General features: G+C 52.1%; 1 protein-coding gene across 15 annotated transcripts in view; it reads right to left on the reverse strand.

Moving 5' to 3' along the window:
* Nucleotides 1-371: 371 nt before the first annotated feature.
* RBM10 (RNA binding motif protein 10) overlaps nt 372-27,258 on the reverse strand; it is a gene marked incomplete at its 5' end in the record, with an annotated part of 29,612 nt that continues 2,725 nt past the window's right edge. For 2 of the 15 annotated variants that reach the window (XM_082718182.1, XM_082718180.1), the window contains 22 exons: nt 372-713; nt 808-937; nt 1,014-1,120; nt 1,335-1,409; nt 1,510-1,698; nt 1,790-1,855; nt 1,965-2,114; nt 3,020-3,184; nt 3,271-3,362; nt 3,470-3,587; nt 3,688-3,830; nt 3,943-4,057; nt 4,752-4,839; nt 4,925-5,022; nt 5,205-5,362; nt 5,741-5,917; nt 6,037-6,097; nt 8,214-8,300; nt 9,695-9,768; nt 11,596-11,665; nt 13,477-13,707; nt 15,155-15,338. In XM_082718182.1, coding sequence (XP_082574308.1) covers nt 588-713; nt 808-937; nt 1,014-1,120; nt 1,335-1,409; nt 1,510-1,698; nt 1,790-1,855; nt 1,965-2,114; nt 3,020-3,184; nt 3,271-3,362; nt 3,470-3,587; nt 3,688-3,830; nt 3,943-4,057; nt 4,752-4,839; nt 4,925-5,022; nt 5,205-5,362; nt 5,741-5,917; nt 6,037-6,097; nt 8,214-8,300; nt 9,695-9,768; nt 11,596-11,665; nt 13,477-13,707; nt 15,155-15,338 — 2,704 coding nt within the window. In that variant the 3' untranslated portion in view covers nt 372-587. Of the gene's footprint in view, nt 714-807; nt 938-1,013; nt 1,121-1,334; nt 1,410-1,509; nt 1,699-1,789; nt 1,856-1,964; nt 2,115-3,019; nt 3,185-3,270; nt 3,363-3,469; nt 3,588-3,687; nt 3,831-3,942; nt 4,130-4,751; nt 4,840-4,924; nt 5,023-5,201; nt 5,363-5,740; nt 5,918-6,036; nt 6,098-8,213; nt 8,301-9,694; nt 9,769-11,595; nt 11,666-13,476; nt 13,708-15,154; nt 15,339-27,258 lie in introns of all 15 variants that reach the window. The other 13 variants (XM_082718178.1, XM_082718170.1, XM_082718181.1 and 10 more) reach the window with 7 other exon arrangements.

Consider the following 27,258-nt stretch of genomic DNA (forward strand, 5'->3'; position numbering starts at 1 on the left):
TGCGATTGGACAGCAGTTGCAGCTGCTGGGTGCCAAGACCAGGGGGTGGGAGGTTCCCAGTGCGGACTCTCACCCGAGGGGGGACTTCAAGCCCGATGGTGCCCTGCTGATGTGGGACTTCCTGGTGTACAGAGACCTACTGGACTTGACAATGGTGAGGGGGCTGTGACCCGGATATTGTGGGTTGGGGCACAGGCCAGAACTTCCTGTTGTACCCCCCACCTTCATCCCAAGCTGTGAACCCCCATGCACCAGATGCCGTGAATGCTGCCACCCTCCTTGGCCTGATGAGGCCCCTTGTCCACCTGTGTTTATGTCCCTGTGTGTGGGCACAGATTGTGCTGGTGTGTGAGAAAGAGACATGCAAGGTATGGACTTTTCGGCTTTTATTACAAAAAGAAGAGCATGATCCCAGCCCAGTTGTCCAACAAAAGTCACCAACTCAAAGTCTGACTTGGTCAGGGCCTCTCTGGTTGGGGAGTGGGCTGGTAGACAGGTGCAGGGCCCCACTCAGACCACCCACCACTTCACCCTCCCTGTCCCCCGGGGCTGGACCCGACATATGTAGAAGCAGCTCTTGCAGCTGCTCACTGGGCCTCGTTGAAGCGGGTCACCATTGTCTTGTGCAGTGTCTCCTTGTAGGACTCGGTTGAAGTGACCCCATAGGAGCTGCCTCGGGCACCCAAGCCGGAACCCCGCACCCGTGTCTGGGCCTATGTGAGAGAGGCAGGCTATCAGGTCGGCTGCAGGATGGGGGTGCGGCAGACAGAATGCTGGAGGCCGGGGATGGGACTGCAGGAGACTCACCTCGATGGGCGTCACAATGCCCTGCTTCTTGCGGCCCAGGCCACTACCCTCTTTCCAGCCCATGGCCTGGAGCATGCGACTGCCAATGTTGTCACTGCCCAGCCCATCCCGCGTGGGCTGCTCGAAGTCCCTGCAGGGGCCGGTGGGGTGGGGTGAGTGACCAGCCAGCTGGCCTCGGGCCCCTCCCCTTGGCCCCACGCACTTACACAAAAGCTGCAGACATGCCACCGTACTTCCTCCTCTTGGGCTCTGGGGGCTCAGGGATGCCGTACTTCTCTCTGCGTTCAGCCGCACGGTCCCGGTACTTCATTTGCTGAAAACACGTGTGTGTGTGTGTGTGTGCCACGTGTGTGTGGCACTGGGGGAGCTGGATCTGGCTAACAGGTGTGAGGTCCTGTGAGCCGGATACTGTGGGTGCGAGCAGCCAAGCTACACCCAGCCGAGGGACTTGAGCACCGGCTGCCTGAGGGGACAGGCACTGGGCCGGGGACAGAGGGGATGGAGTCCAGGAATGGGTCACACCTCACCTCCATGTCGTTCTTCTCCAGTGCTTCAAGCTCGTTTTCTGACAGGTGGGCTCGCCGGTGAATCTCAAGGTTTTGCTACAAGGGGACAGACAAGACGAGGGGTGAAGCGGCCGGCCAGGCCACGCTGGGCTGGTTTGAGCCAAGGGGCCCCGCCAGTCCTCCCTCGGAGAGTCACCTTGTGGAGCCCGGAGAGCTGCTGGTGGCGGATGAGCGCCTCCTTGCTGGGGAACTGGCGCCGGCAGAGCAGACAGGCCAGCTTCTGCCAGTCAGTGAGCTTCTCCTCTCGTTCGGGACCCCCGCGCTCCTGCTCCTCCTCACTGTCGCTCTCCCCACTATAGGCTGCCACCAGGCCCCGAGGTGGGCTCTAGAGAATGTGAGGGTAGGAAAGCGAGGTCAGGCCTGGCTAGATTGGAGCGCCCCACCCCTCCGCTGCTCCTCCTGCTCCGGCCACTCACTGGGCGGTCATCGCTGGCCAGTTTCGGGAGGTCCATGCTGGTGTGTTGTCTCTCGGCTAGTGCTCCCTGGGGACGGGGGGGGGGGGGGGTGGACACACAAATTCAGGGACTCCACAGAGGGGATGCTGAGATGACAAGATGAGGGAGTGGGTATGGAGAGGTGACCCCAACACACCTTCTTCTCAAGGATGGCGTAGCCGGCATCTGCGGTGGCTGACTCCCGCCTCTCGTCGTCTCGCAGGGAGCTGATGGGCTGGAAGCTGTTTTTGAAGTTTTCTTTTTGCTTGTTGAGGCTGCGGGCCCAGCGTTCCATGTCCTTGGCAATCTAGGGGTAAGGGTGTGGGTGAGGCTCTCAGGGACCCTCCAGTGGCTGGGACCGCCAATTCCATCCACTGCCCCTTGCTGCCCTGCAGCCTCAAGCAGTGGGTAAAGATGTGGCGATGAAAGTCCCCATTTCTTGTCATTCTGCCATCAGTGCCCCTCGCCAAGCCCTCTTGGGCTGTGCTTTGTCCTCCTCACAGGCACCCACGGGACTCTGCTCTCTGTATGCTTTTGTCTTATTGTTTTATGGTGCAGACAGTGGCTCCGTTTGACTTCTACACGCAATACTATGCCACATTCCATATTTTGTCCACCCTCCCAGGCACACCACCACTTTTAGAATTTACCAGGTTGTCAAGGAAACACTTAGTTCTTGCTTCCAAGTGCTGCACCCAGACTGTGATACTCTTCCTCCGCAGAGAGACACTGAAGTGCCAACTGCCTGCTCCTACCAGACACTGCAAGGGCCATTTTCCACACCCTGATGGGCCCATAAGAAGTTCTCTGGGGTAGATAGACCTGGATACATCCCCATGAGCAGGGCTGGCCCACAGGAGCTCTGCGTGCCCATTCGTTTCCACAGGCAGGGCTAGCCCAGCTTCAGACACTCAAACAATGGGAGGATTCCCACTGGGGGACAGGAAAGCTGGCTGGGTTCACTTGGGACAGGTGGCACTGGCCACTCAGGGAGGTAGGCTGCCCGACCACGTACTGAGGAGACTGCCCTGGCTCAACGTCACGCATCAAAGAGTGGAGCTGGGCTGGAAGCCTGGTCTCCTGAGCACAGTCACTTGCCATACACACATCTGCCTCCTCCCCCGCCCAACCCCCACAGCGGAGACTTCAAGAAGAAAGAAATGCACTCATTGGAAAACGCCAAAGAGCCAGCCAGTGAGCCCCACTGCTCACCTGTTGGGCTGTCTTGGTCTTGTGCTTCTCCTTCTTCTCTTTACCCTCCTTCGAGGGGGCCCCGGTCTCCTTATGCCCGTCGGCCGACTGTTCCAAGGCAGGGACGTAGGTCCGCCTTTCCCCGTCCCAGTACAGGTACTGCTGGCTCTGAGCGTTGTAGTAATACTGGGAGGGGACAAAGGAGGGGGGCGTGAGGGGAGACCTCCAGAAGGGGAACTGTAGGCCCCACCCGTTCCCTGGGCCCCCATTACCTGGGAGTTGGGGTCATAGTAGAGGCCAGTCTGGGGGTCATAGTAGTAGCCAGATGTCTCATCGTACTGGTAGGTGGAGACGTCAGGAACAGCTGTGGGGGATGGGGGAGGTCACACTCTTCCTCTGTGCTTTGTTAAAGAACTCCCTGTCGTGTCTCCCTCTCCTCCCTCGCCCCCCCCGCAGGCCATGGCTACTCACGGTACTGGCTGTAGGACTCCTGGGCAGTGGGGCTGGTGGCCGGTGGCAGGGCAGAGCTGGGATGGGTGGGGCTCTGGAGCTCGGATTTGAGCACAGCGGGTGACATGATGGTGTATGGCTGGTCGTAGGGCCAGACGGGGAACAGGGCTCAGTGTCTGCCAATGCCCCCTACCCACCCCCGCACGCCCCGCCCCCAGGACGCCCCAGAGCTCCCTCACCTGGCTGTTGGCAGCGGCGCCTTGGCTGCCGCTCGCTTCGGCTGCTGACTGCTGGTAGATGCCAGGGGCAGCACCAGGCTGGGCACGGGAGAAAGCCTGCAGTGACACAGGGTCGGCCCCAGGATCCAGAGAGGCCTCTGCACCTGTAATGAGGGACAGGGAGGGAAGGAGAAGGCCTGTGAATGATGGGGCCCAGGAACCCATGCCTGCTACCCCCCCGCCACCACGGGCTCAGAGAGAGGTGCTGGGGCTCACCTGCTCCAGATGGGTCCCCCTTGGTTCCAGTGATGCTGGGGCCCTTGGTGCCCTTGAGGTAGCCATGGGCATAGAGGGAAGACTCTGTGCCCTGGCTGCCGCCATAGCCCTCATCCTGTTGGTAGTAGCTGTAGTCGACCGCTGGCTCCTCGGGGGTGGCCCAGGCACCCTCCCCACCCTGGGAGGCCTGAGGGGCAGTGGGAGGGGCTTATTAGCAGAGGAAGGGGCGCAGGGGGAGGGGAACCTGCTAAGAAGCATCTGCCCACAGGTGAGGCTAGTGTCTGTCTGCTGACAGAAAGCATGCAGGCCTCAGACAAGTGAAGTGTGAGGGCCGCCCAGCAGCAGCAGGGCAGGGCAGGGCAGCAGCAAAACAAGGATCGGCTGAAGTAGAGTTGTGCCCATATGCTCCCAGGGCTGACACTGGTACGTGTGTGGCGTAGTTCAAGCGCTGGGTGTCAGGTCAAGGAAGACACCGTCCTCCCCTTCTTTATTTCCATCTCCCAATTTTCTTTCAGCCACTTATAAATTCCGTTTTATTAAAGAAGTTGTGACAATTCAGGACGATAAAATAACCACCAAACAGAAGCGAAAAGCAGCCACGATGGTGTTGAAGTTGAAAGCCTGGGAGGAGGTGACTGGGAAGGGAGCTGCAGCGAGGCCCCCAAAGCCCACGGCAGCCACTGTGAGGGTTTGGGGTCCACAGAAAGCCAGACAGCAAGCCAGCCCTCCTGGTTGCAGAGAGGGCGCGGGAGGGTCGAGACTGCGGCCCCGGTGTGGGGATGCTGGGGCAGAGGGGAGTCTTTGAGTACCTGTGAGATGGCCCACTGGGCCGCGGCAATAGCAGTGCTGGCCACAGAGGCAGCATTGATGCGACTGCCTTCGTTGGAGGCCATGTCCCTGGGGAGGATGTCAGAGACTAGGAGTCAGATGGAAGCCCCAGGCTGGGGGGCCAGCTGGGAAGGGACACAGGTGGGGTCCTGACCTCTTAGAACCCTTGGCAAACTCAACGTTGATGGTCTTGCCGTCGATGGTGAGTGGCGGGTGCAGGGCCTGCAGGATCTGCAGCAGCTGGGCTGCCTCCTGGGGGATGGGGGAGGAGGGGAAGTGGGGGCAGAAGGGTCAGGCCCGGGGAGGCCCCCGGCTCCATTGCCCCGTTGCCAGGCTTGGAGCCGCGGTGGGGGCGATGGGCTCAGGGACCCTCCTCCCCGCCCCGGGGGCCGGGACCCTGGCTGCCCGGCCCCCCCCTGTGCCGCCCTCACCACGATGGTGGAGAGCTGGATGAAGGCGAAGCCACGGTTCAGTTGGGTCTGCTTGTCCTTGATGACACGAACGTTGGAGGAGGAGAGCACCGCGTAGGGTGCCAGGGCCCCCAGGATGGAGTCCATGGTGCTGTGTGGGTTCAGGTTGCGCAAAATGATGGCTGCAGGAAGGGGCCCAGTGTTAGGGGGCACCCGATGCTCTTCTCCAGCCCTACCCTCTGGTGGCTCTCTACTACCCCTGTCCTTTGGCCTCCGTGTCTTGTGCACCTGCTGCTTCCTCTCACCTGTTCCTCCTGGATAAACTTTGCTTGTCAGTCCAAGTCCCAGCTCAGTTGCTCACCTGCTGAGAACTTTCCCAACACACCCCCAAAGTCAAGCTGGGCAATGCTCCTCCCCTGCTCTCGCTACATCATGTCTGTCCCCCCACTAGGCAGAGACGCTGGGAGGACTAAGTCCTAGTCACCGCCAGCTCTCTGACCTCAGGAGAGCCCAGCCTAGACACCCTAGGCCAGGGAGAAAGGAAGGAACAACTGACTCACTGTCATTGGCGTTCTCCGAGCTTGGCTCCGAGCCCTGTGCCAAAGCTTGGGAGGCCAGCACTCCCTGGGCTTGGTAGGGCTGTGGCAGGGGGAGCAGGCCCTGGCTTAGCTCCCGTCCACCCAGTGGCAGCGTCTGCTGATCCAGCCTTGCGCCCAGGGGCAGCTTCTGCTCTGCCTCTGTCAGGGGCAGCAGATGACAGGCCAGTGTCAAAGGGGGAGGCGGCTCCCTGGCTGGTCACCCTCCTCCCCCCCTTCCACCAATGTCCCAGGGAGATGGGGAGGTAGGAGGACCTTACCTGACTTAGGCACACCACATTTGAAGCACTTCTCACGGCGTTTGAAGTTCTGAACACCACACTGCGAGGCACAGGCGAGGCTGTCAGAGGGGGTGGGGCTTTCCACTGCGCCCTCTAAACCTGGATCCCAAGACCCTCCCCACCAAGGGAACCCTGCCATGCCCCAGGAAGGAAGGTCCCAGGGTCAGGGATGGCAGAGAGCTCTGGCTGTCATTCCCAGTCTGTGACTCTTCCCTTCACATGGTCTTAAGTTTGTCCTTAGTGCCTCCTCCTCAACTCAGGAATCAACAACCCCTCCCCAACCCCTGCTACAAAGGCCACCTCCTCTGAGGTACCAACTGCTAGGACTGGCCCCCTTCTTGTCCCTTTAGTAGGACAAGTCCTCTTCCTAAAACCTGCTTCCCTCTTAAGGAACCTTCAATGTTTTCACCTCTAAAAGCCGGTAGCCCCTCTCTGGCCAGACTCCCACACCTCCTTTGTCTTGAGGACTGGGTTGGTGCTCTTGAGAACCAGCCTTGGCCACGGCAGCCTCCAGGAACCCCCCGCTTTTCTATCTCTGGAGGTTCTACACTTCTATCTCTGTTCCATGGTCGGGCACTGCGCACTGCTCCTGGGCCAGGCTCCGCTCTGCATCCCCAGATGTGGTCTTGGCCACCCTCACAGCCTAACAGCAGGGAGCAGATGTAGCACGGGGAGGGGCAGGTTTGTCTGTGGGGACTCGGGGAGGGGGATGGTCCAAGAGGGGCATGGCTCACTCAGCGCAGGACGGCTGGTGGGATATTTGATCTGGGAGGCCCAGAAGTTTTGCTCTGGTTTTGCTGGGAAGCTACTGCTAGTGAAGGGAACAAGAGATTTTCTGCCGCTGGTGTAGGGGGGTGAGGAAAGAGTTTGCAAAGTGGAAGCTGGAGAGGGCAGGTGACACTAGATTATGGAGGGTGGTCACGCTCAAGCTCAGCGCTGCAGGGGTGGGTTCTAAGCAGAGAAGGCGGGATGTGGTTAGAGATGGTTTCAAGGAATGTTATAGGTGAGAGGGCGAGACAAAGAGGCAAGGGGCCAGCACAGCAGAAGAGAGGTCCACGGCGACTGAGGGAGAGGGGGATGGCTGTCTGGGCAGTGGGAATCGCAAGGGAGAGCATTTTTGTGATGGAAGCAACAGGACCTGGTGACCAACAGGATGCGGGGGAATTAAAGGAGGAGAAAGGAGAGAATTCCCTGGTTTTGAGGAGTATCCAAGAACACAGGAGGGACAGAGAGCCACTGTCACTTCATCCCTGCCCCTGCAGAGACACTGGACACCCGCCTTCTGAGAACACTTTCTCTTTTAAAACAAACAGATGCCACTCCCCTTAGTAGGCACAACTGTTCCTGGGGGCAGGGTTGGGGGCTCGGCCTGCCCTCAGTCCTCCTCTTAGGTCTCAGGACCACCAGCTGGCTGTGGGAGGCATGGCTGTGGAGTTGCAAGGCCGCCTCCAGGCTGTTGGGGGGAATAGCCCCAGGGGAGAACTGAACCCTGGGTACCAGCCATGGCCCCTGTGATTGGGAGCAAGTCATGGCTCAATGCTGACCCATGGGGGCACCCCTTTGAGCCCCAGCTTCCTCATAGGGAATACGACTGCAAGACCCTACAGCTTGCAGCCTCAGCCTCAATGGGGCCACCTGACGCAGGTCTCCAGAGCAGCCAGTGCTTTCCGCTGGGAGGAGAGGTGGACATTAAAGGGAGTTAACCGTGGGCCAGACGTTGTTCCAACAGTTACCCTCTCAGTGCCACACTGGAATCCTCCCAACCACCTTGGAGGGAGGAGTCATTGCTATTTATACTGTGGAGCTGAGGAAAGTGAGGTGGAGACCAGGGAGGATGCGGGAGGCTCTAACTCCAGCCAGCCCGGCTCAGAAGTCCAAGCACAGCACGCCTCCACGGTCACTAGCCAGTCGCTTACGTAAGTACTTGTGGAAAGCCTACTGGGACTTCAGGCAGGACTGCACCTCCTGAGGGCAGAGCCTGGCGCTGAGTGAAAGCTCAGTGCACGTGGGCAGGTGGGCAGGTGGGCAGGGACGGTGGCTACTTGAGCTGAGCCGGTCCTCAACACCTATGCCATCTCAGAGGCCCCAGGGGAACAGAGGCTGCCGCCGCCGCCGCCGTCTCTATCCATGGCTACCACTGCCCACCGCCCCTGTACCTTATTACACAGCCAGTCCTCATTGATCTTGGGCTTGGGGTCGCTGTAGTGCATGGACACCTTCTGGCCCAGGATGTTGAGGGAGTGCTGCGGGAAAAAGCAGAGCGCAGTGAGGCCCAGGCAGCAGTGCCCCACGCACCGTTTCAGCACAGGAGAAGAGAGTGAGCGAGCCCTTCAGCTGGATGGATGAGGGACAGGGAACGGAGGGAGGTCGGAGAACGGACGAGGGAAGAAGGAAGGGAAGGAGGGAGGGAAAGCGCCAGAGCCCTTGGGCGCAGCTGTTTGCTGCCTTTCCGGGCCCGCGCACGCACACGTGAACACACGCCACCAGGCACACAGTGCTCGGCTGACTGACACCTGCCGGACAGTGGGGTGAACCCCCCACTAGGCCCTGACACTGCCAGGCCACATCCAGGGCCAGCACTACACAGGCTACACTTGGGAGGACGGGGACAGGGAGGGGAGGGAGAGGAGGGAAAAGAAAGAGAGAGAGAGCGCACGCGCGCTAGTGCTGGAGAAGGGGAAAAAGAAAGAGCCAGATTTAAAAGATGGCAGTTCCTGCTGTGAGGCTGTCTTCCCGGGGCTGGCTGGGTCCTGGGCCCACGGCATTAGGTCAGAGACGGCCCCAGAGCCGCCCTGCTGAGCCCCGCTTCCACCACATCTGACCCTTTCTTCCCTGAGGCTTTCCTTCCATGCCCCACACCAGTGAGCCAGGCTCTGGGCAGGTGAGCAGAGCAGGTCCTTGGGTCTCTGGAGGTCCCAAAGCTGCTGGGTGGGGACCGTGGGAGGCAGGGGAGCTGGCTCCCTTCCCTTCCTTATAGCACGACTCCTTGCTGAGAAGGCAGGCCTGCCTGCCCCAGTGGAGTGGGCAAGCAGACACTCCTGTGGGGGGTAGGTGCAGGGGGAGGGCTGGGGCATCTGAAGTGAGTTCTAGTGCATCTGACCAGTACTTGAGATCAACAGAGCGGTGCCGGCCTCTTCCACGGAAATCAAAAGGCCGAACTCCCATGCAGGGAGAGAGCTGACCAAACGGGACTGGCTAGTTAGTGTGCCAACAGCTAAGTTCCCCAGTGACTAGACTTCCAGTGATGCCTGAGTGTGGAACGAAAGCCTGGCTCTGCCTGACCCTGGAGCAGGGCAGTCCCCGAGGAGTGAGAGCCTCCATGGAAGAAAACCTCCCCCCCGGCAGCCCTTTCTCCAAAAGCTCAGCTGGGAGGTGCGGGGGCGGGGGGGCAGAGCTAGTGCCTGGTGGTGGGAAGGGGCCGGTGGTAAGTGTGGGTTCTTGATGGGAAGCCCAGTGGGTAGCAAGAGATGGGAAGAGGAGATAGTGAGGGTCAGGAAGGGGGAGAGAGAGGGGGGTGGGGGGGATAGGACACAGGGCCACAGGGCAGGGAACTGTGTCCGTAAGAATCAGGCGATGGGGAGCGCTCGATTACAAAGTAGTATTTGTTTGGGGGGGGGTTCAAGTGCGGCAAAGCAACCTGATTGGCTTCCATCCATCGTGTAGCGTCCTGCAAGTGACTAAACTCGACGAAGGCGAAGCCCCGGCTCTGACCTGGAGACAGCATTCAGATACAGACGCAGTGGGTTAGTCAACAGCTTTGGACACACGGCGTTCCCGGGGGTGGGACCCGAGGGGAGAGGACCAGGGGGCAGAGAGGGAAGGGGGGAGAGGAGAAAAGAAGAAAGGGAGAGAGAGAAGTAATCAGAGAGATAAAGACCAGGGGGTGGGAGGGCAAGGTAGATGGTGGGGAAGGGCAGGAAAGAGGGAGGGGGAAGGAGGATAACTGAGCAGGAGAGGTGGGGTGGGGGGGGGAGAAAAACACACGCCAGCTGGGAAGAAAGACAGAGAGAGGGGCTCAGGCAGACCTGCCTGTGGGGACAGAGACGGAGAGAAGGAGCTAGGAGGGAAAGGGTACAAGCAGAGATGTGTCTCAGAGAAGGAAGGAGGGCAGATGGGCAGGCTGCTGACCCCACATGGGCCAGAATCAGTAACTGAAGGGTGGGGCCCAGCACGAGGCTGGTGCCCAGGAGGGGCTCCATGACATGTTTTACCCAAGAAGCAAAAGAGAACTTGGGCCAGGCTGCTTGGTGAGGCCGGGAAGGCTCCAGGCCCAACAGGAAGCAGGGGGAGGCAGGGACACAAGGTCACTTCAGCCTTAGCGCAGTGCAGGGGAGATGGGCCTTCCCAGGGAGCCGCCTCGGGGCCAAGCTAGGAAGCTTATAGCAACCCACAGGGCAAGTCCTATACAGTAGGAGAATGGGGGCCAGGGCTGGACAGGTAGACCTTAAAGAATCAGTGGGTGCCTGGGAGAAGTGCCAAAAGGGGCCACGCCACACCTAGGACACCACTTTATGGAGAGAGACCAGAACCCTGTCAGCCTGTGGTTTGGCTGGGGTGAAGCAGAGCAAGACCTACATGCTACCAAGAGAGACTCCAGGCCTGGCCAGGGCTGGGAAAGGGCTGCAGGAAAGCAGCTCCTCTTCTGGAGGGACACACACAGGGAGGGCTCAGGCATAGCAGGGCGGGGGGGGGGGGGGAGCATGCTTGCTCTCCGTAAGAATAACCGTTAGGATGCACAGGAGGATGAAATGGTATGATCTGGGGTGGGGGGGGACGGAGGGAGGAAAGAAGAGAGAGAGAGGAGGAAGGGAGCAGAGAAGGAAAGGGAGAGGGAAAGGAGGAGGGGGAGAGAGCGAGAGAAAGAGAGAGAGAGAAATATGGAGGTGTGGGGAGGAGAGAGACTGAGAGATGGAGAGAGAAGCCCAGGCAGTGAAGCCCCACTGTGCCTGCCTTGGGGAGCCTGGGCCAGAGGTCCTGCAGAGACAACTCCCCCCACCGCCCTGCTAACCTCAGGCCAGCTCCAGGCAGCCTGCAAGAGGGAGGGAGGGAACAAGCAAGGCCAGAAATCCTGGCTGCTCCTCGGGATGCACCCTTGGGTAAGAGCCATCCCCTGCCTCCCCTCTTGGGACACGTGGGTGGGACCGTGTCAGACCGACTTTCTGGTCACAGGCTGTTACTGGAAAAACGTGGGGGAGACCGAGGGGCAGGAGGAGGAGAAGAACGGAGAGGGAAGGGAGTATATGGGGAGGGGATTACCACCTCAGATACTCAGAGTCCCAGAGAGGAGGTTCCCCGGAGCCTGGCCCTGGCCCTGCCCCCGGGGAGCACTCAGCTCAGTGTTGCACTCCCTCCCCGACAGCCCCAGAGCTGCGAGGAGGACGGGCTGAGGGGAAGAGAAGAAGAGAGGGCACCCCAAGCTGCCCATTCCCAGCTGTGGCAGGAAGGCAGGGCAGGGAGGGTGAGGGAGAAGGCAGAAGCAGGAGGGAGACTGGAGGCTGAGGCTGGCCAGAAGGGGAGGCACTGGGAACAAAAGCTCACCTGAGGATTTGTTCCGCATCAGCCGGACCTCTCGTGCTTGCACTCCATGGGACTGCAGCTGGCCCCGGATCTGTACGGGGAGATACGGATGGGGGCAGGCTCAGCACACAGTGGGGCCTCCAGAGGCCTCCAGGACCCCGAGGGGCTGCCAGTGATGTGCATGCACTGCCTCCTCTCGCTCTCTTGGGAGCGGCCATGGCCCTGGGCCCACACCAGCACCGGGCCTCTGCACTCGGCCCCAGACAGGCAGAGAGTGAGTGAAATGAAAGGGCCGTGGTGCGGGGGGGGGGGTGGCAGCATGGTGACCCTCAGAGGCAGGAGAGCGAGCCAAGCCAGCAGCTCAAGATGGGCCTGCAGTGGGGTAGGAGGGAGTTCTGATGACAGGCTTGGTGCAGCCTTGGTGAGGAGAGCTGGGGCTTGCCCCAGGAGACCTGTGACGCAAATACCAAAATGGGAAGGTGCGGGGTCTGAGCAGAGGCCAGCTGTGTGCCCCAGGCTGTGCGAGGGGCAATATCCTGGGGTGGAGACCAAAGCTTCCTGGGTGAAACCAGGGGGAAGCTGCAGAGGCAGTGTGGGGTTTGGACCAGGTGAGGCAGAGTCTCTGGGCCAGTGGTGTTTCTTGCAGAAGCCTGGGAGCTTGTGCTGGGCATTCTCGGGCAATCTCACTGCCTCTGGGCCTCAGTTTCCTCATTAGGTGAAAAAGAAAAGATCTCTCTCTCTCTCATACACACAAACACACACACACGTGCACACGAGGGTGAACTGAAACACAGAGGAGCTCGTTAGGCCTGACAATACTCAGGGAGGGCTCAGGAAACAGCAAGAATGTGGGCTCTGGAATCCAGACGCCCGGGGCCAGACCCCAGCTCCATTCTGCCACTCACTGGCCTGCCACACACTGGCTGTGGGACCTGGGGCAAGCTGCTTCATTGCTGGGGGCCTGGCTTCCTCATCCGTAGGATGGAAACATGCAGAGTACTTCCCCACAGGGTGGCTGTGAGGATTAAATGCAACCTGGCCTGCGGCCCACCCTGTGATCAATCCTTAACACATGTCAGCACAGAGCTACCGTCTGACCCTGAACATGGCAGCTGGGCCAGACTTGAGAAATTCTCAAATACATAGGTGGGGTTTTCTCTGCGACAAAATGGGCAGCCGGTAGGTTTCAGTGAAAAGCTGGGCAGAGAATTCTGAGGAGGGGACAGAGAGGAGACTCAGGGAGGCCAGGGAGGATGCTGTTCTAGTGGCCCTCTGGGGTGTTACTAGGGCTCATCAGGGGAAGCCTCTGTGAGAAGGAAACAGAAGAAAAGGGAGGAATGTGGAAGGAAATGTCACAGAGCATGGGGTGGGAAGCCTGTCAGTAGCAGTGAACAAAGTCAAAGAAAGAATGCAGGACTCTGTGGCCAGGCCACTGAGATTTGACACTGCTGACAAAAGAGGGCGGGGGTGAGCGAATGGGGAGAGAATGTGAATAAAACCTCAGAAAATCCCATGGGGACCCTCCCTATTTCCCACCCCCACCCCCACCCCAGGCTGCCGGGCCCTGCACCATCTCTGCCACCAGGCATAGCCGGCTCTGGGGCTGGTAAGCATCTGGCCCTCAATCAACATAAGCAGAATGGATGGATGACCAGCATAATGTTCTGGAGGAATGCTCTGTTCCCTCCCACCATAGCCCCTTGGCCAAGCCAGCCTATCGGACACTCCTCCCTTTCAGACCAGGAGAGCACAGGGGCCTGCCCAGAGGATGGATCGGTGTTGGGGGAGAGAAGGGATAAAAGGTGCTGAGGTCGGGGTGAGGGAGAAGCTGAGGGCCCTGGGGGAGACCCAGCCTGGCCTCCTGCTCTGCCGCCTGCCCAGGGCCACGAGGGGGGCACGTACGTCATCCTCAGTGGCTGCCTGTGGCAGCATCCTCAGCATGACGATGTTACTGGCCTTCTCCTCCTCCTCCTCCTCCTCATCCTCCTCCTCCTCCTCCCCTTGCTCGGTCCGATAGTCCTGGTCCCGATAGTCGCCGTCTCGGGGGAAGCCTGGCGGGCCGGTGGGGCTGTGCCTGTGCCGCCGCCGCCGCCTACGCTGAGTCTCGGAGCCCGGGGAGGCCTCGTAGGAATCCTGGCCGACAGAATGAGACGAGAGACACCAGACGGGCAGTCAGTCTGGGGTGGGCCTAGGGGCTGGCCGCTGGCTCTCTGAGGCAGGCAGGCTCTGAAAGCCAGGAGTGGGCGGGCTCCGGCTAAAGGCTCAGGGCAGGCAAAACGGGTCAGGCCTGGACTGCAACCCTTTTGGAGTGGGAGACTGTCCCCGGGATGCCTTCTGGGGGCTGCCCTGGTGGGAGCGGGATGAGGCCGGTGGCAGAATTACTGTGGGGGAGGATCTTGCATAGACAGGTGACTGGATGCTGACTACACCTCCTCAGGTCTGGGGTGAGCTCATGAAGTCCTGCCCTCCGCTGCTCCCTCCTCCTCCCTTACCAGCTCAGCTAGTATGTGCAAAACTCTTCCCTACGCCTTATGATTTCCAGCTAGGGCCAGGGTTCTAGGAATAGCTTAATATCTCATCCAGAGCCCGTCAGCAGGGACCTACAAAGGTGTGAGGGCCACAGCACTGCCCCCCGGCTCCAATCCTCCTCCGCGTGGCCAGTCCTCTATCACCACTAGGCTCCCTCCTAACAGGGTGTGGTGGCTGAGTTCTTGGGAGGCTGCCCAAGCCATCCTGCCAGGACTGAGCAGGCCAGGCCAGGGTCCACACCCCTTCTTCCCTCAGGGGGACCAGATAACTCAGTGCTCCACTCCCACTCTTTCCAACAGGTCCACCCAGCACCCCCTGGTGCCCCAGAGACATCCAGGCACAGATCACAGTGGCCAATGGGGAAGCCTGAACGCCCACACTCTGTTCCCAGGGGGTTGGGTTGCAAAAGTCCCCTTCCCACCCTGCTGGACAGCAGACCTGCCTGCTTACTTGGACCTGGGCCCTGACTATCCTCTCAAACTGGGGTTCCCTTAAGGCAAGTCTGCTTCTCCTCAGACAGTGAACATCATGCTGCCCCTCCTCAGGCTCGGGCGAGCTACCCAGTGTGGAACTGGCTACCCTGAGCTCAAAGGAGAGGCCCTAGGGGGTCCGTCCCCTCTGTGGAGGGGCCATGTCACCCCTGCGAATACTCACGGGGTGGGCCTCCCAGGGCTACTCTGCTGGGTGGCATCCAGATCCCCCACCACCCTCTCAACCCCACATGCCGGGTCCCAGGCAAGAGGCTCTTCAAGGGCCCCAAACTGGCTGGGAGCAGGCGGTGAAGGGCTTGCAGTGAACCGCAGACCCCAATTAAAAAACAGGGAAGGAGGGAGAAAGGTGATGGCCAGGGCCCTCAGAAGTATAGAGCCAAGCATGTGGAAGTCAGGGAGACCCAGCTTGGGAGACGAGCCCTCACAGAGGGAAGCAGGGACAGACCCTCCGGGTGAGGCAAAGCCACCGAGCACAGTCTGAAGGCATGGGAACCGAGAGCTACCCGCACATGGCGCTACGAGCTGAGGCCCTGAAGGACTCTGTCCTCCTCGGCCCTCACCTCTGCACTCTGCTCCTCGGACGAGTCGTCGTAGTCATGCTTGCCCTCCTGGCTACCGTACTCGCGGGGATACGAGCGGTAGTCCATGTCCCGGTAGTCATGGTCTCGGCTGCGGTTCTCCCCGCCATCATCTTGCGAACGGTCAGTGGCTCCATAGCGGCCAGTCCTGTCCCCACGGCCACCTCTGAGGGAAGAAGAACGGGGAAGGATCAGAGGCAGTTCTTTCCGGAAGGTGCAAGTGGCAAGGGGGGGGTTCCCACCCACTTATGCCCTCTAGACACTAGATCCTGCTCCTGATGGGGGGTCCCTAAATCCTGACTCCATGAGGTGAGCCGGTCCCCATCGCTCAAAAATCCAATCCACTTCTCCTTCCCTCTGCCACCTCCCTGGTCCATGCCTGTCTTCCTTCACAGGGCCCTCATGGGTGGTATCAAGGCCCATCTCACCTCCACCAGACCTGTCCCAGCTCATTCTCTATGCCCCGAATGTGAGTGAGTGTTCTATAAGGCAAAGCTAACCAAGCCCAACCATTGCACTCCCTCCAATGGCTACCTCTTATTCTCAAGATAAAACACCAAAATGCGCACCACGGTCCTGCCAGGTCGGCGGGGTATGTGGGGGACGTGGGGTGAGGTCCCCACCGCCCTCCTCCCTCCCTCCGCCTCACTGTGCCCTGTGCTACCCTGCCCTTCTCCTTCACTGTCACCCTGCCAGCCCTGGCAGCTGTTTTGTTAAAATCTCTCCTACTGCAATTACTGTAAAATAATGATCACACAGTTGATTTCATGTATGTTTTTCTTTTTTTAAAGGGTTTTATTTATTTATTTGACAGACAGAGACCACAAGTAGGCAAAGAGGCAGGCAGAGAGAGGTGGGGAAGCAGGCTCCCTGCTGAGCAGAGAGCCCGATGCGGGGCTCAATCTCGGGTCTCCAGGATCACAACCTGAGCCAAAGGCAGAGGCTTTAACCCACTGAGCCACCCAGGCACTCCTGTTTCTTTTTTTTTTAAAGATTTTATTTTTAAGTTACCTCTATACCCAATGTAGGGCCTGAAATTATAACCTTGAGATCAAGGACTGCGTGCTCCTCTGACTGAGCCATCCAGGCGCCCCTCACATCCATCTCTTTGGTGATTTAAGAAAGCACTAACCTATGAGTTCTGGGAAAGAGGGCACCACAACCACAGGGCCTACTGCCCTACTCCCCCAAACTTAGCTTAGTATCTGGTACTTGGTATGTGCTCAGTAATTTTTGTTTGATGAAATAATGACTTAAAAAGTAATCTAAAAGCAACCAACACATGTTTACTTAAAATAAGAAAAAACAGACACCATAGTAGACTATGGCTAGCAGGGTCCCAATCCTGGTCAGGAAGGACAGAATGTCTAGTATCAACACCACTATGAACGTTGTTCTAAGCCACTAGCTGAACCAAGGGAATGAAGACAAGAGGTTAAGAGCTGGCAAGGAGAAGATGAAATTACCATTGTCTGTAAAGGACATGAAGATATGCCAACAAAGCCCAAGAGAATCAAATGAAAAATGATTACAACCAATAAATCAGGAAGGATGCTAGGGACAAAAGTAACATGCAGAAATAAGGATGTTGCCTGAATTCGGAGAGGCAACGTTTAGAAATGGGAAGATCCCAAGTATAACTGAACCAAAAAGGTTAAATACCTAGACAAGTGCCAAGATCTTATGACTATACTTTACACATATAAACCAGGATTCGTTCAAAATGGGTCAAAGATTTAAGACAACATGGATGGAGCTAGACAGTATGATGCTAAGTGAAATATATCAGAGAAAGACAAAATACCAGACGATTTCACTCCTTGTGGAATTTAAGAAACAGAACAAATGAGCAAAGGGGAACGAAAAAAAAAAAAAAGGAGAGGGAGGCAAACCAAGACAGACTCTTAACTACAGAGAACAAACTGATGGTCACCAGAGGGGAGGTGGGTGGGGAGGGTGGGAGGAATAAGGGGTGGGGTTTGAACAGTACACTTCTCATGATGGAAAAAAATTTTTAAAGAAAAATTTTTAAAAATACAACAATAGGGGCACCTGGGTGGCTCAGCAGCTTAAGTGGCCAAGTCTGGATTTTAGCTCGCCATGATCTCAGGGTCCTGGGATAGAGCCACCATAGGCTCCATACTCAGCAGGGAGGCTGCCTGAGATTCTCTCGCTCTGCCCCTCCCCCCACTGGCGTGTGCTCTCTCTCTCTCTCTGTAAATAAATAACTCTATAAAAAATTAATAAAACAATAATAAAATGCGTGGTCCAATAGTAAAAAATAATAATAAAAATAAAAAGGGCCAAAGGTTTCAATAGAAGAAATGAAACCACAGAAGCCAAAGAAAACACAAGATGATTTCTTGATAATCTTGCAATAGGGAAAAACTGTGACCCAAATCCAGGAGCTAGAGAAGGAGAGATTATTGAAGTTAACTATATAAAAATAAAACACTTCTGCCTGGAAAATAGAAAACCATCATGAGCCTCATCAGGACAAACTAAATAGGAAAAAGTATGAGAAGAGGAAGAGAAATCACACCAAAGACATACAAACGGTTTATATTTAAGAAGATGCTGTTTTGTAATGAAGGATGAAAATTAAAACTACCCTGGACAGGCCATTTTAAAATAAAAGTCTAAAATTTATTTTTTGTGTATTTTTAGTCATCTTCATTGTGGTAAAATATAGATCTCACAAAATTTACCACAAAAAATACTCACGATGTTGAGCAACCATCACCATCTGTTTCCGGAAACATTTCTTTATCACCCCAAAGAGAAGCTCCCTACCCGCTGAACATTAACTTCCTACCCACCCCACCCACTCTACTTTCAGACCCTATGAAGATGCCTGTTCTAGGTACCTCGTGTAAGGGGAATTACATGTTTGTTCCTTTGTGTCTGGCTTCTTTCACTTAGCATCACGTTGTCAAGGTCCTTCCTCATTGCAGTGTGCATCAGAACATCCTGTTCTGTGGCCACACACATATGTAGGTATGGCACACACCACGCACACACCACGCTGTTTGGCCACGTGCCTGCTGATGGACACTTGCGCTGCTTCCACTTGCGGGTTGTTTCAGGGGCTGGGACTAATGCTGCTGTGAACACTGGTGTACAAATATGTGTTTGACTCGCTGCTTTCAGTTCCTTCGGGTAGGTACCCAGGAATGAAACTGCTGGACCCCATGGCAGGTGTAGACATAACATTTTGCAGTCTCTGGCCGGTGTCCCACAGCAGCTGTACCACTTACATCCCCATTGGCAATGCACCAAGGTTCCAGTGTCCCTACATCCTCACCGACACCCGTCATCCCGCATCTCTTCCTGGGCTTATTGGCCACTTGTGTGTCTTTTCTGGAGGAATGTCTATTCAAGCCTTTTGCCCATTTCTTTCTCTTTTTTTTTTTTTTAAGATTTTTAAATTAAATTTGATTTATTTATTTGACACAGAGAGAGAGAGAGATCACAAGTAGGCAGGGAGGCAGGGAGAGAGAGGGGGGGGGAAGCAGGCTCCCCGCTGAGCAGAGATCCCGATGTGGGGCTCGATCCCAGGACCCTGAAATCATGACCAGAGCCAAAGGCAGAGGCTTAACCCACTGAGCCATCCAGGCACCCCCTTTTGCCCATTTCTGAATTGGGTTCTCCTGTGAGGCTATAGTTCTTTTTCCATTCTGGTGTTAATCCCTTATTAGATACAGGATATGCAAATATCTTTTCCCATTCTGTGGGTTGTCTTTTCACTCTCTTGGACCATGTCCTTTGATGGACTTAAGTTCTTAATCTTGATGAAGTCAAACTTGTTTTGAAATAATTTTATTTTTATTTTTTTAAATTTAATTTATTTATTAAATAAATAAAGTGGTCACAAGTAGGCAGAGAGAGAGAAAGGGGGAAGCAGGCTCTCTTTTCAGCAGAGAACCTGATGTGGGGCTCAATCCCAGGACCCTGGGATCATGACCTGAGCCCAAGGCAGAGGTTTAACCACTGAGCCACCCAGGCGTCCCTTGAAATAATTTTAGATTTATAGAAAAGTTCAAGGATAACATAATCCTTGTATATCCTTCACCCAGCTTCCCCTAATGTTAACAGGGTTTGACAAATCAAAACTAGACTTTATTAAGATTTCACCTGTCTGGGGCGCCTGGGTGGCTCAGTGGGTTAAGCCACTGCCTTCAGCTCAGGTCATGATCCCAGGGTCCTGGGATCGAGTCCCACATCGGGCTCTCTGCTCAGCGGGGAGCCTGCTTCCTCCTCTCTCTCTCTGCCTGCCTCTCTGCCTACTTGTGATCTCTCTCTGTCAAATAAATAAATAAATTCTTTAAAAAAAAAAAAAAAGATTTCACCTGTCTTCCCAGTACTACTAACAACCCACATTTTCTGTTCCAGGACTGAACTCAGGATGCCACATTGCTTTTAGTCATCATGCACCCTTAGTCTCCTCTGGCCAGTGAAGATTCTTAGTCTTGTCTTTCTTTCTTTTTTTTTTTTTAATGACTTTCACAGTTTTCAAGAGTATTGGTCAGCCATTCTGCAGAACTTACCTCAACTTGGGTTTGTCCATTGTGTTTTTGTGATTAGACTTGAGGTTACAGAGGTTATGGGTTTTTTTTGGGGGGGGGGGATACAAGAGAGGTGACCTGACCTACTGATTGCATCATATAAAGGGGACCATGATATCAATGTAAGTTATCACTGCCAATGCTGACTTGACCTTGTGGTTGTGGTGGGGTCTGCCATGTTCCTCCACTATAGTTTCTCTTTTCCCCTTTCTATACTCTGTTCTTTAGAAACAAGTCACTAGATTAGCCCATACTCAAGAGGAGAATTAAGCTCTAACCTCCTATAATGTGGAGTATCTACATATATTATTTAGAATTCTTCTGTAAGGAAGATTTGTGATAGAACATTTCTAATGCAACAGATCCATAAAAGTCCAAATGTTTCACAAGACACTGTTGGTAAGGCTGTATAGGAAACATGCACTCTTGTACTCCTGGTAGGAAATTGGAACAGTCTCTTGTGGAGGGGAATTTGGCAATAGCCAGTAAAATTAAATATCTACCCTGACCCCCAATTTCCCTGGAAACTTAATATACTTGCACACATACAAAAACATCATTCAACAGCACTGTTTATAACAGCAAATGATAAGAAACAATTTAGAAGAGTCAGGAAAATTCTGTTAAAAAAAAAAAACACTAAGAAGGGGGAGAAGAGCTTCACCAAATATTAAAGGTGGAACAACTGAAACATAAATGCATAGATCAGTGAAACTGAACAGAGTCCATGCTACACAGTAACACACATGGAAATATAGAGTAACCCAGAGGCTGCAACTCAAAATGAACAGGGGGAAAATGGATTAGTCAATAAACACCAGTTGCAATAATGGTCTGGCCCAGACATCAGCAAACTACAGCCAGTGGACCCAATCCAATTACCTAAATGAAGTTTTCTTCCACACAGCTATACCCATTCATTTATATTGTTTGGGGCTGCTTTTAGCCGAGTAGTTGTGATAGAGATGGCATGGTCTGCAATGCCAAAAATATTTACTATCTGGTCCTTCACAGAAAAAGTTTAAGAAAATAGAAGTTTTTTATCTACTTCACTTCTTATACCAAGTAAATTCTAGATGAATCAAAAATTTAAATCCCTAAATAGAAACCATAAAGACATTAGAAAGAAAACATAAGAAAAAATAATGAATCACCCCAAGAATGGGGAAAGGCCTTTCTAAACAAGATGAACTCTGAAGTCATTAAAAAAACAATTGATAAATCTAGCTTTGCAAAAACTTAAAAATGGGTTAAAAATACCATAAACAAATAAACGTGTCATAACGCAAGCATGGTAAAATGTTAATGTAGAATCCAGCAGATGAGTATAGAGGTATTCACTATAAAATTCTTTAAACTTTGCTGTATGTTTGAAATTTCATAATAAAATATTGGAAAAACACTATAAAGCTCCAAGATAATTAACAAATGGGGAAAATAAAATGTTTCCAGACATCTGGTTGGTTTCCAAATTTTCATAATTGTTCACTTATTTCTTTCACTCAACAAATATTAATGTAACATTTGCCATGTATCAAGCACTGTTCTAGGTGCTGGGGATACTGCTATCAATAAAATGAGGTCCCTGTCCTTGTGAGCTTAGCTTGGAATCCAAATTATTTCTTTATGATAAATGCCTAGACAAGAAGAGGCTGGTATGAGTGATGTATTTTAAGGGTTTTGTTTGTTTGTTTGTTTGTTTGTTTTTTTGTTAGAGAAGGGGAGGTGTGGAGTGGGGAGGAAGAGAAAGAAACTCAAGTGGGCTCCATGAGTGATGCAGAACCTGACATAGACTTCGATTTCACGATCCTGAGATCACAACCTGAGCTGAAATAAAGAGTCAGATGCTTAACCGACTGAGCCACTCAGGCACCCCTTAAGGTTTCTGATATAAGAAATGTGTTTGCTTACCAGTTACTCCTCAATAGTTGAACTCTAGTCCCCAGAATTTAAGAACCAAATAGAGTTGAATAAATGTTCAGATGAAACCCTGAACTCTGATACTCACCATCTAAACCAAGTAACTTTTTAAGATTTATTTACTTTAGAGAGATAGAGCGAGTGAGCAAGCACACATGTGAGCAGGGGGAAGGAGCAGAGGGAGAGGGAGAGAGAGAATCCTCAAGCAGACTTCCCACTGGGCATGAAGCCTGAGGAAGAGCTCAACCCCAGGACCCTAAGATCATGATCTGAGCAGAAGCCAAGAGTTGGCCACATAACCAAGCCGCCCAGGTGCCCCTAAACCAAGTAAATCTGCATACTGAACTCTTGCTATCTAAACTTGGGAAGATGGGACGCCTGGGTGGCTCAGTTCGTTAAGCAGCTGCCTTTGGCTCGGGTCATGATCCCAGCGTCCTGGGATCGAGTCCCACATCAGGCTCCTTGCTCGGCAGGGAGTCTGCTTCTCCCTCTGCCTCTGCCTGCCATTCTGTCTGCCTGTGTTCACTCTCTCTCTCTCTGACAAATAAAAAAAAAAAAAAAAATCTTTAAACTTGGGAAGAGAACAGATTTGGACAGTAAAGGATACTTTTCATTGGCCACAGAGCACTTTGACAAAACACCTTCCAAAGACAGACCCTGTTCATAATACATTTCTACAAAGCTGGACTGAATCCTAATATGTGAGGGCCTCCGCAAAATAATGTATTTCTGGAAAACATAAATTGCCAAAATTGGCAGAACTACACAAAATGATCATTAAAAACCCAGGGCCCTTTAAAGCTCAGTTTTAACAAGCTTTCAAGGGACAGATAATTTTTATTCAAGTTTCTCCGATAAAGAGAGGAATGGCAAAAGCTGCCCAAATCATTCTATGAGGCTATGGTGACTCAGTGTCAGTTGGATACTAGAAGAGGAAAACCGTTAAGACCACTTTACTGATAGACACAGACGCAAATATCCTAAATAATACAGTACCTAATCAAACCTAACAGTAGCTTAAAAACGTACATAGTAAATAATTTTTCTTCCAACAATTCATGAATAAATGTCAGAAAAGCTCAAATTCAGAAGCATCTACAATGCCAAGGACCTGTGCTCTTAAAATATATCAAGGCCATGGAAGAAAAAGAAAGATTTAGTAGCTGTTCCTGAGTAAATGGAACCAAGAATACAAAGTAGCTCCATGCAGTGTAGTGTGTGATCTTGGACAGAATCCTAGATTAGGGAACCAGTGCCATAAACGACAAGGGATGACACCCGAACAGACTTTTTAGAAGATAAAAGTACTGTAACAATGTTCAACTTCCTGATAGTCAGAACTGTACTGTGGTTACAAAAGAGAAAGTCCTTGTTCTTAGGACATACATTCTGTCATGCTTAAGGGTCATGCCAGTCACTAGCTGAAATGATACAGAAGAAAAAAACTTGCCTATATATAGATGCATAGATATATACACCTGTATCTTTACAGAGAAAGAGAGAGAATGGGGGGGAGGGGATGCTGAGGCATGTAGGTAGGTAAAATAAATGTGGCAAAATGTTTACAATTAATGGTTCTGGAGAGAAGATACACAGGAGTTTACACACTTGCAACTTTTTTGAAAACTGGAAATTTTTTTCAAAATAAGAAGTTATAAACATACACATACATACCATGATCAAGGAAGGCAAGGATATGATTTAATGTGATTTGTGAAACTGATGGACAAAAGGAGAAAAAAAGCATGTAATTATGAAGTTTGAGTCTCATTTCTTTTTTTTTTTTTAAAGATTTTATTTATTTATTTGACAGACAGAGATCACAAGGAGGCAGAGAAGCAGGCAGAGAGAGAGAGGAGGAAGCAGGCTCCCTGCTCAGCAGAGAGCCCGATGCGGGGCTCGATCCCAGGACCCTGGGATCATGACCTGAGCCGAAGGCAGAGGCTTTAACCCACTGAGCCATCCAGGCGCCCCTCATTTCTTTTTTTTAATGTTCTTCAAACCAAACACTGATTACTTTTTTTAAGATTTTACTTATTTATGTGACAGACAGAGAGTGAGCATAAGCAGGGGGAGTCACAGGCAGAAGGGGAGGGAGAACCAGCCTCTCTGCCGAGCAGGGAGCCCAATGCGAGGCTCGATCCCAGGACTCTGGGATCATGACCTGAGCCGAAGGCAGATGTTTAACTGACTGAGCCACCCAGGCACCCCTAATTATGTTTTTAAAGATTTATTAATTTATTTATTTGAGAAATCGAAAGAGCAGGGGGGGAAGAGGGAGAGAGAGAATCTCAATCAGACTCTACACTCAGTGCAGTGGGGCTTGATCCCAGGACCCTGAGATTATGACCTCAGCCAAAATCAAGAGTCAGATGCTTAACTGACTGAGCCACCTAGGTGCCCCTGATTCTCATTTCTGATCAATCTTGACAAACTTAAGATGAGAGAATTTTCTTGGTTTATGAAAGGCTACATTCTAACAGCCTAATAGCACACATCCAATTTGATGGCTAAGCAGACGGGGCTGCCTATCAGGCTGGGACTGACTGTTGATGTCTTGCAGGTGCCTTTTATGCGACAGAAATGTCTCATCTATCTGCAGATGTCCTTTATGAGAAAATAAAATAAAATAAACTACACTGCTTAAGCCATTATTCTTCAGATTTTCTGTTACAACCTGCCAAAATGAGTCTTATTTTGTGCACTCGGCATCACTGACACTATATGGTACTAAAGTCCTAGACAACATTTTAAGTGAGGAAAAAGAAGTAAGTGACAGAATTGATTTGCACCTAGCATGACCAATTACTCAGAAAGACCATCAGAATCAACAATGAATAATCAGAAATAATAAGAGAGTACAGCAGGGGTAAGATAACTTAGGGAAAAAAATCAATAGCTTTCCTCTACCCCAGGAAACATAAGCTTGGAAAATATAAAAGATACAAAGATGTCAATGAAAACTATTGAAGCACCTAGGAATTACACAAGACTTGTATTTTCATTTATTCAGATCTGAATGTCATTCACTCATTTTTAAGTAGGCTCCATGCCCAGCGCTGAGCCTAATGTGGGGCTTTGAACTTACCACCCAGAGATCAAGATGTGAGCTGAGATCAAGAGTCAGACACTGGGGCGCCTGGGTAGCTCAGTGGGTTGAGCCTCTGCCTTCGGCTCAGGTCATGGTCCCAGAGTCCTGGGATCGAGCCCCGCATCAGGCTCTCTGCTGAGCAGGGAGCCTGCTTCCCCCTCTCTCTCTGCCTGCCTCTCCGCCTACTTGTGATCTCTGTCTGTTAAATAAATTAAAAAAAAAAAAAAGAGTCAGACACTTAACTGACTGAGCTGCCCAGATGCCCCATAGATTTGTAGGTTCCTTATTTTAATTAATTAATTATTTTTTTAAAAGATTATTTATCTATCTGAGAGACTGAGAGAAAGCATGAGCCTGGGCAGGGAGAGACAGAGGGAGAGGGAAAAGCAGACTCCCCGGTGAGCAGGGAGCCTGACGTGGGGCTTGATCCCAGGACCCCAAGATCATTACCTGAGCCGAAGGCAGATGCTTAACTGACTGAGCCACCCAGGCACCCCTTGTATGTCCTTTAAACGAATTTTAAAATATTCTCTATACAGGTCCTGGATGAGATCACTACTTAACAAAGATGACAATACTCCCCAAATTAGTATATAAATTTGATGCAATCTTAATCAAAATTCTTGAATGTTTTTGAGGGACTTGATACATTTTTTAAAAAGATTTTATTTATTTGTCAGAGAGAGAGAGAGAGAGAGCGCACGCGCACACGTGCACAAGCAGGCAGAGCGGCAGGCAGAGGCGGAGAGAGAAGCAAGCAGGCTCCTGCCGAGCAAGGAGCCCGATGCCAGACTTGATCCCAGGACTCTGGGATCATGACCTGAGCTGAAAGCAGTGGCTTTACCAACTGAGCCACCCAGGTGTCCCAACTTGATACATTTTTTATATAAGTCCCACAAACAGCTAGAATCAACTTTGATTAATAAGAGAGTAAAGTGAGAGCTAAGAGATTCTATAAAGCCATAATAACAAACCCAGTAAAGTTCTGGCATAAGAATTAAGCAAATAGACCAATGAAACAAATCAGATTACTCAAGATAGATCCTCATACATGAAGGAACTTGAAATGAGATGACGTACTACAATCAATAAAGAATGAACTATTTAAAATGTACTGGGAAAACTGCCCACTATATGGAGGAACACAAAACCAGAACCTACCTTATACAATATACGAAAAACCTACCTTATACCATATTCAAAAAAAACTGTTAGATGTTATTAAAGATCTGAATATGAAAGGGAAAACTATGGAGTGAAAACAACCTTTGTGATCCAGATTTAGGAGCAGAGAAGTTTCTGAAAGCACAGACTACCAGACAAAAAAGTGATGAATTTTACAGGTACCCATCCTTGAGGGATTCATTAAGGAAAAGGCAACAGGCACATACCATGGCATCCTTGGGACCAATTAGAAGCAAAGTGCTAATATACACCTGGCAAGGGGGTACAGATCTTAAAAATGCAGTGCTGAGTCACACGAAGTTCAGGAAAGAAAAAGTAAACTGTAGCACTCTGCCAATTGTATAAACTAAGAACACAGACACTCAAAACAATGCTACATATTTTAGAAGGCTACATTTCAAACAGGACAGAGCAGCTGCCTACAGCTACTGGAATTGGAAATGAGAAGGAAAAAAACAAATATGGCAAGAGAAGGCCCTGTAGTGACCTATGATAGAAACCCACTTTGAAATGAAAAGGTATGGATTTAACTCCAACCTCTGCACTTGAAAGCCAAAAGAAAGACCGTGGCTTTATTTGGTTATAAAGTCTGAAAGAAGTATGTCACCTACTCAAACTCAGAAACTGCCATGAAGCATTTCCAGAGAATACCACCCAAAACCTGAATGCTTTCAAAAGACTTTTTTTTTTTTTTTTAATAAGAAGACTGAATAACACTAGATGATGACCACATCTCAAAACTTGGGCTCGCTTTTCAGAAAAAATTTTTAAAGGCGGTGGTGGAAAAAGAAACCCTTTTAAAGACATTTTTAAAAAAAGTATTTCCTCTCTGACTTTTTATATATCTACTGACTCTTAAGAGAGGCTTTCTGGGAGCATTAGGTCTACTTTCCTATGTACTCTTAATATGTCAGGAATAGATGATCTGCATGAGAAATCAACTGGAGTGATCCACCAGTATGCTGAGGATTGGCCTAGGATCTCTGTATTTTACCAAGTGTCCCGACTGTTTCCTGTTCGTACCAGTTTAAAAATAACCACACAGGAAAAAAAAAAAATAAAATAAAAATAACCAATAAAAATAAAAATAACCCTGAAGTCTCCCATTATCTGACCTGGTTTGCCCCATATTTGTCTGCACAAATGCCTGACTCTTAAGGCACCACTCCCATCCATCCCTCCAACCCAAAGCTACAGCCCACACCTCTCCCCTGAGAATCCACAGGCACTTACAACCCACCACCCACCCGCCACCCACCTCTGCCTCTCCTCCCACAGTGGCTGTCCACACCTTGGCGAATATCTTAGTCACCCCAACTGGGAAC

This window comes from Mustela nivalis (assembly GCF_964662115.1).
Source record: "Mustela nivalis genome assembly, chromosome: X".
Taxonomy (NCBI): Eukaryota; Metazoa; Chordata; class Mammalia; order Carnivora; family Mustelidae; genus Mustela; species Mustela nivalis.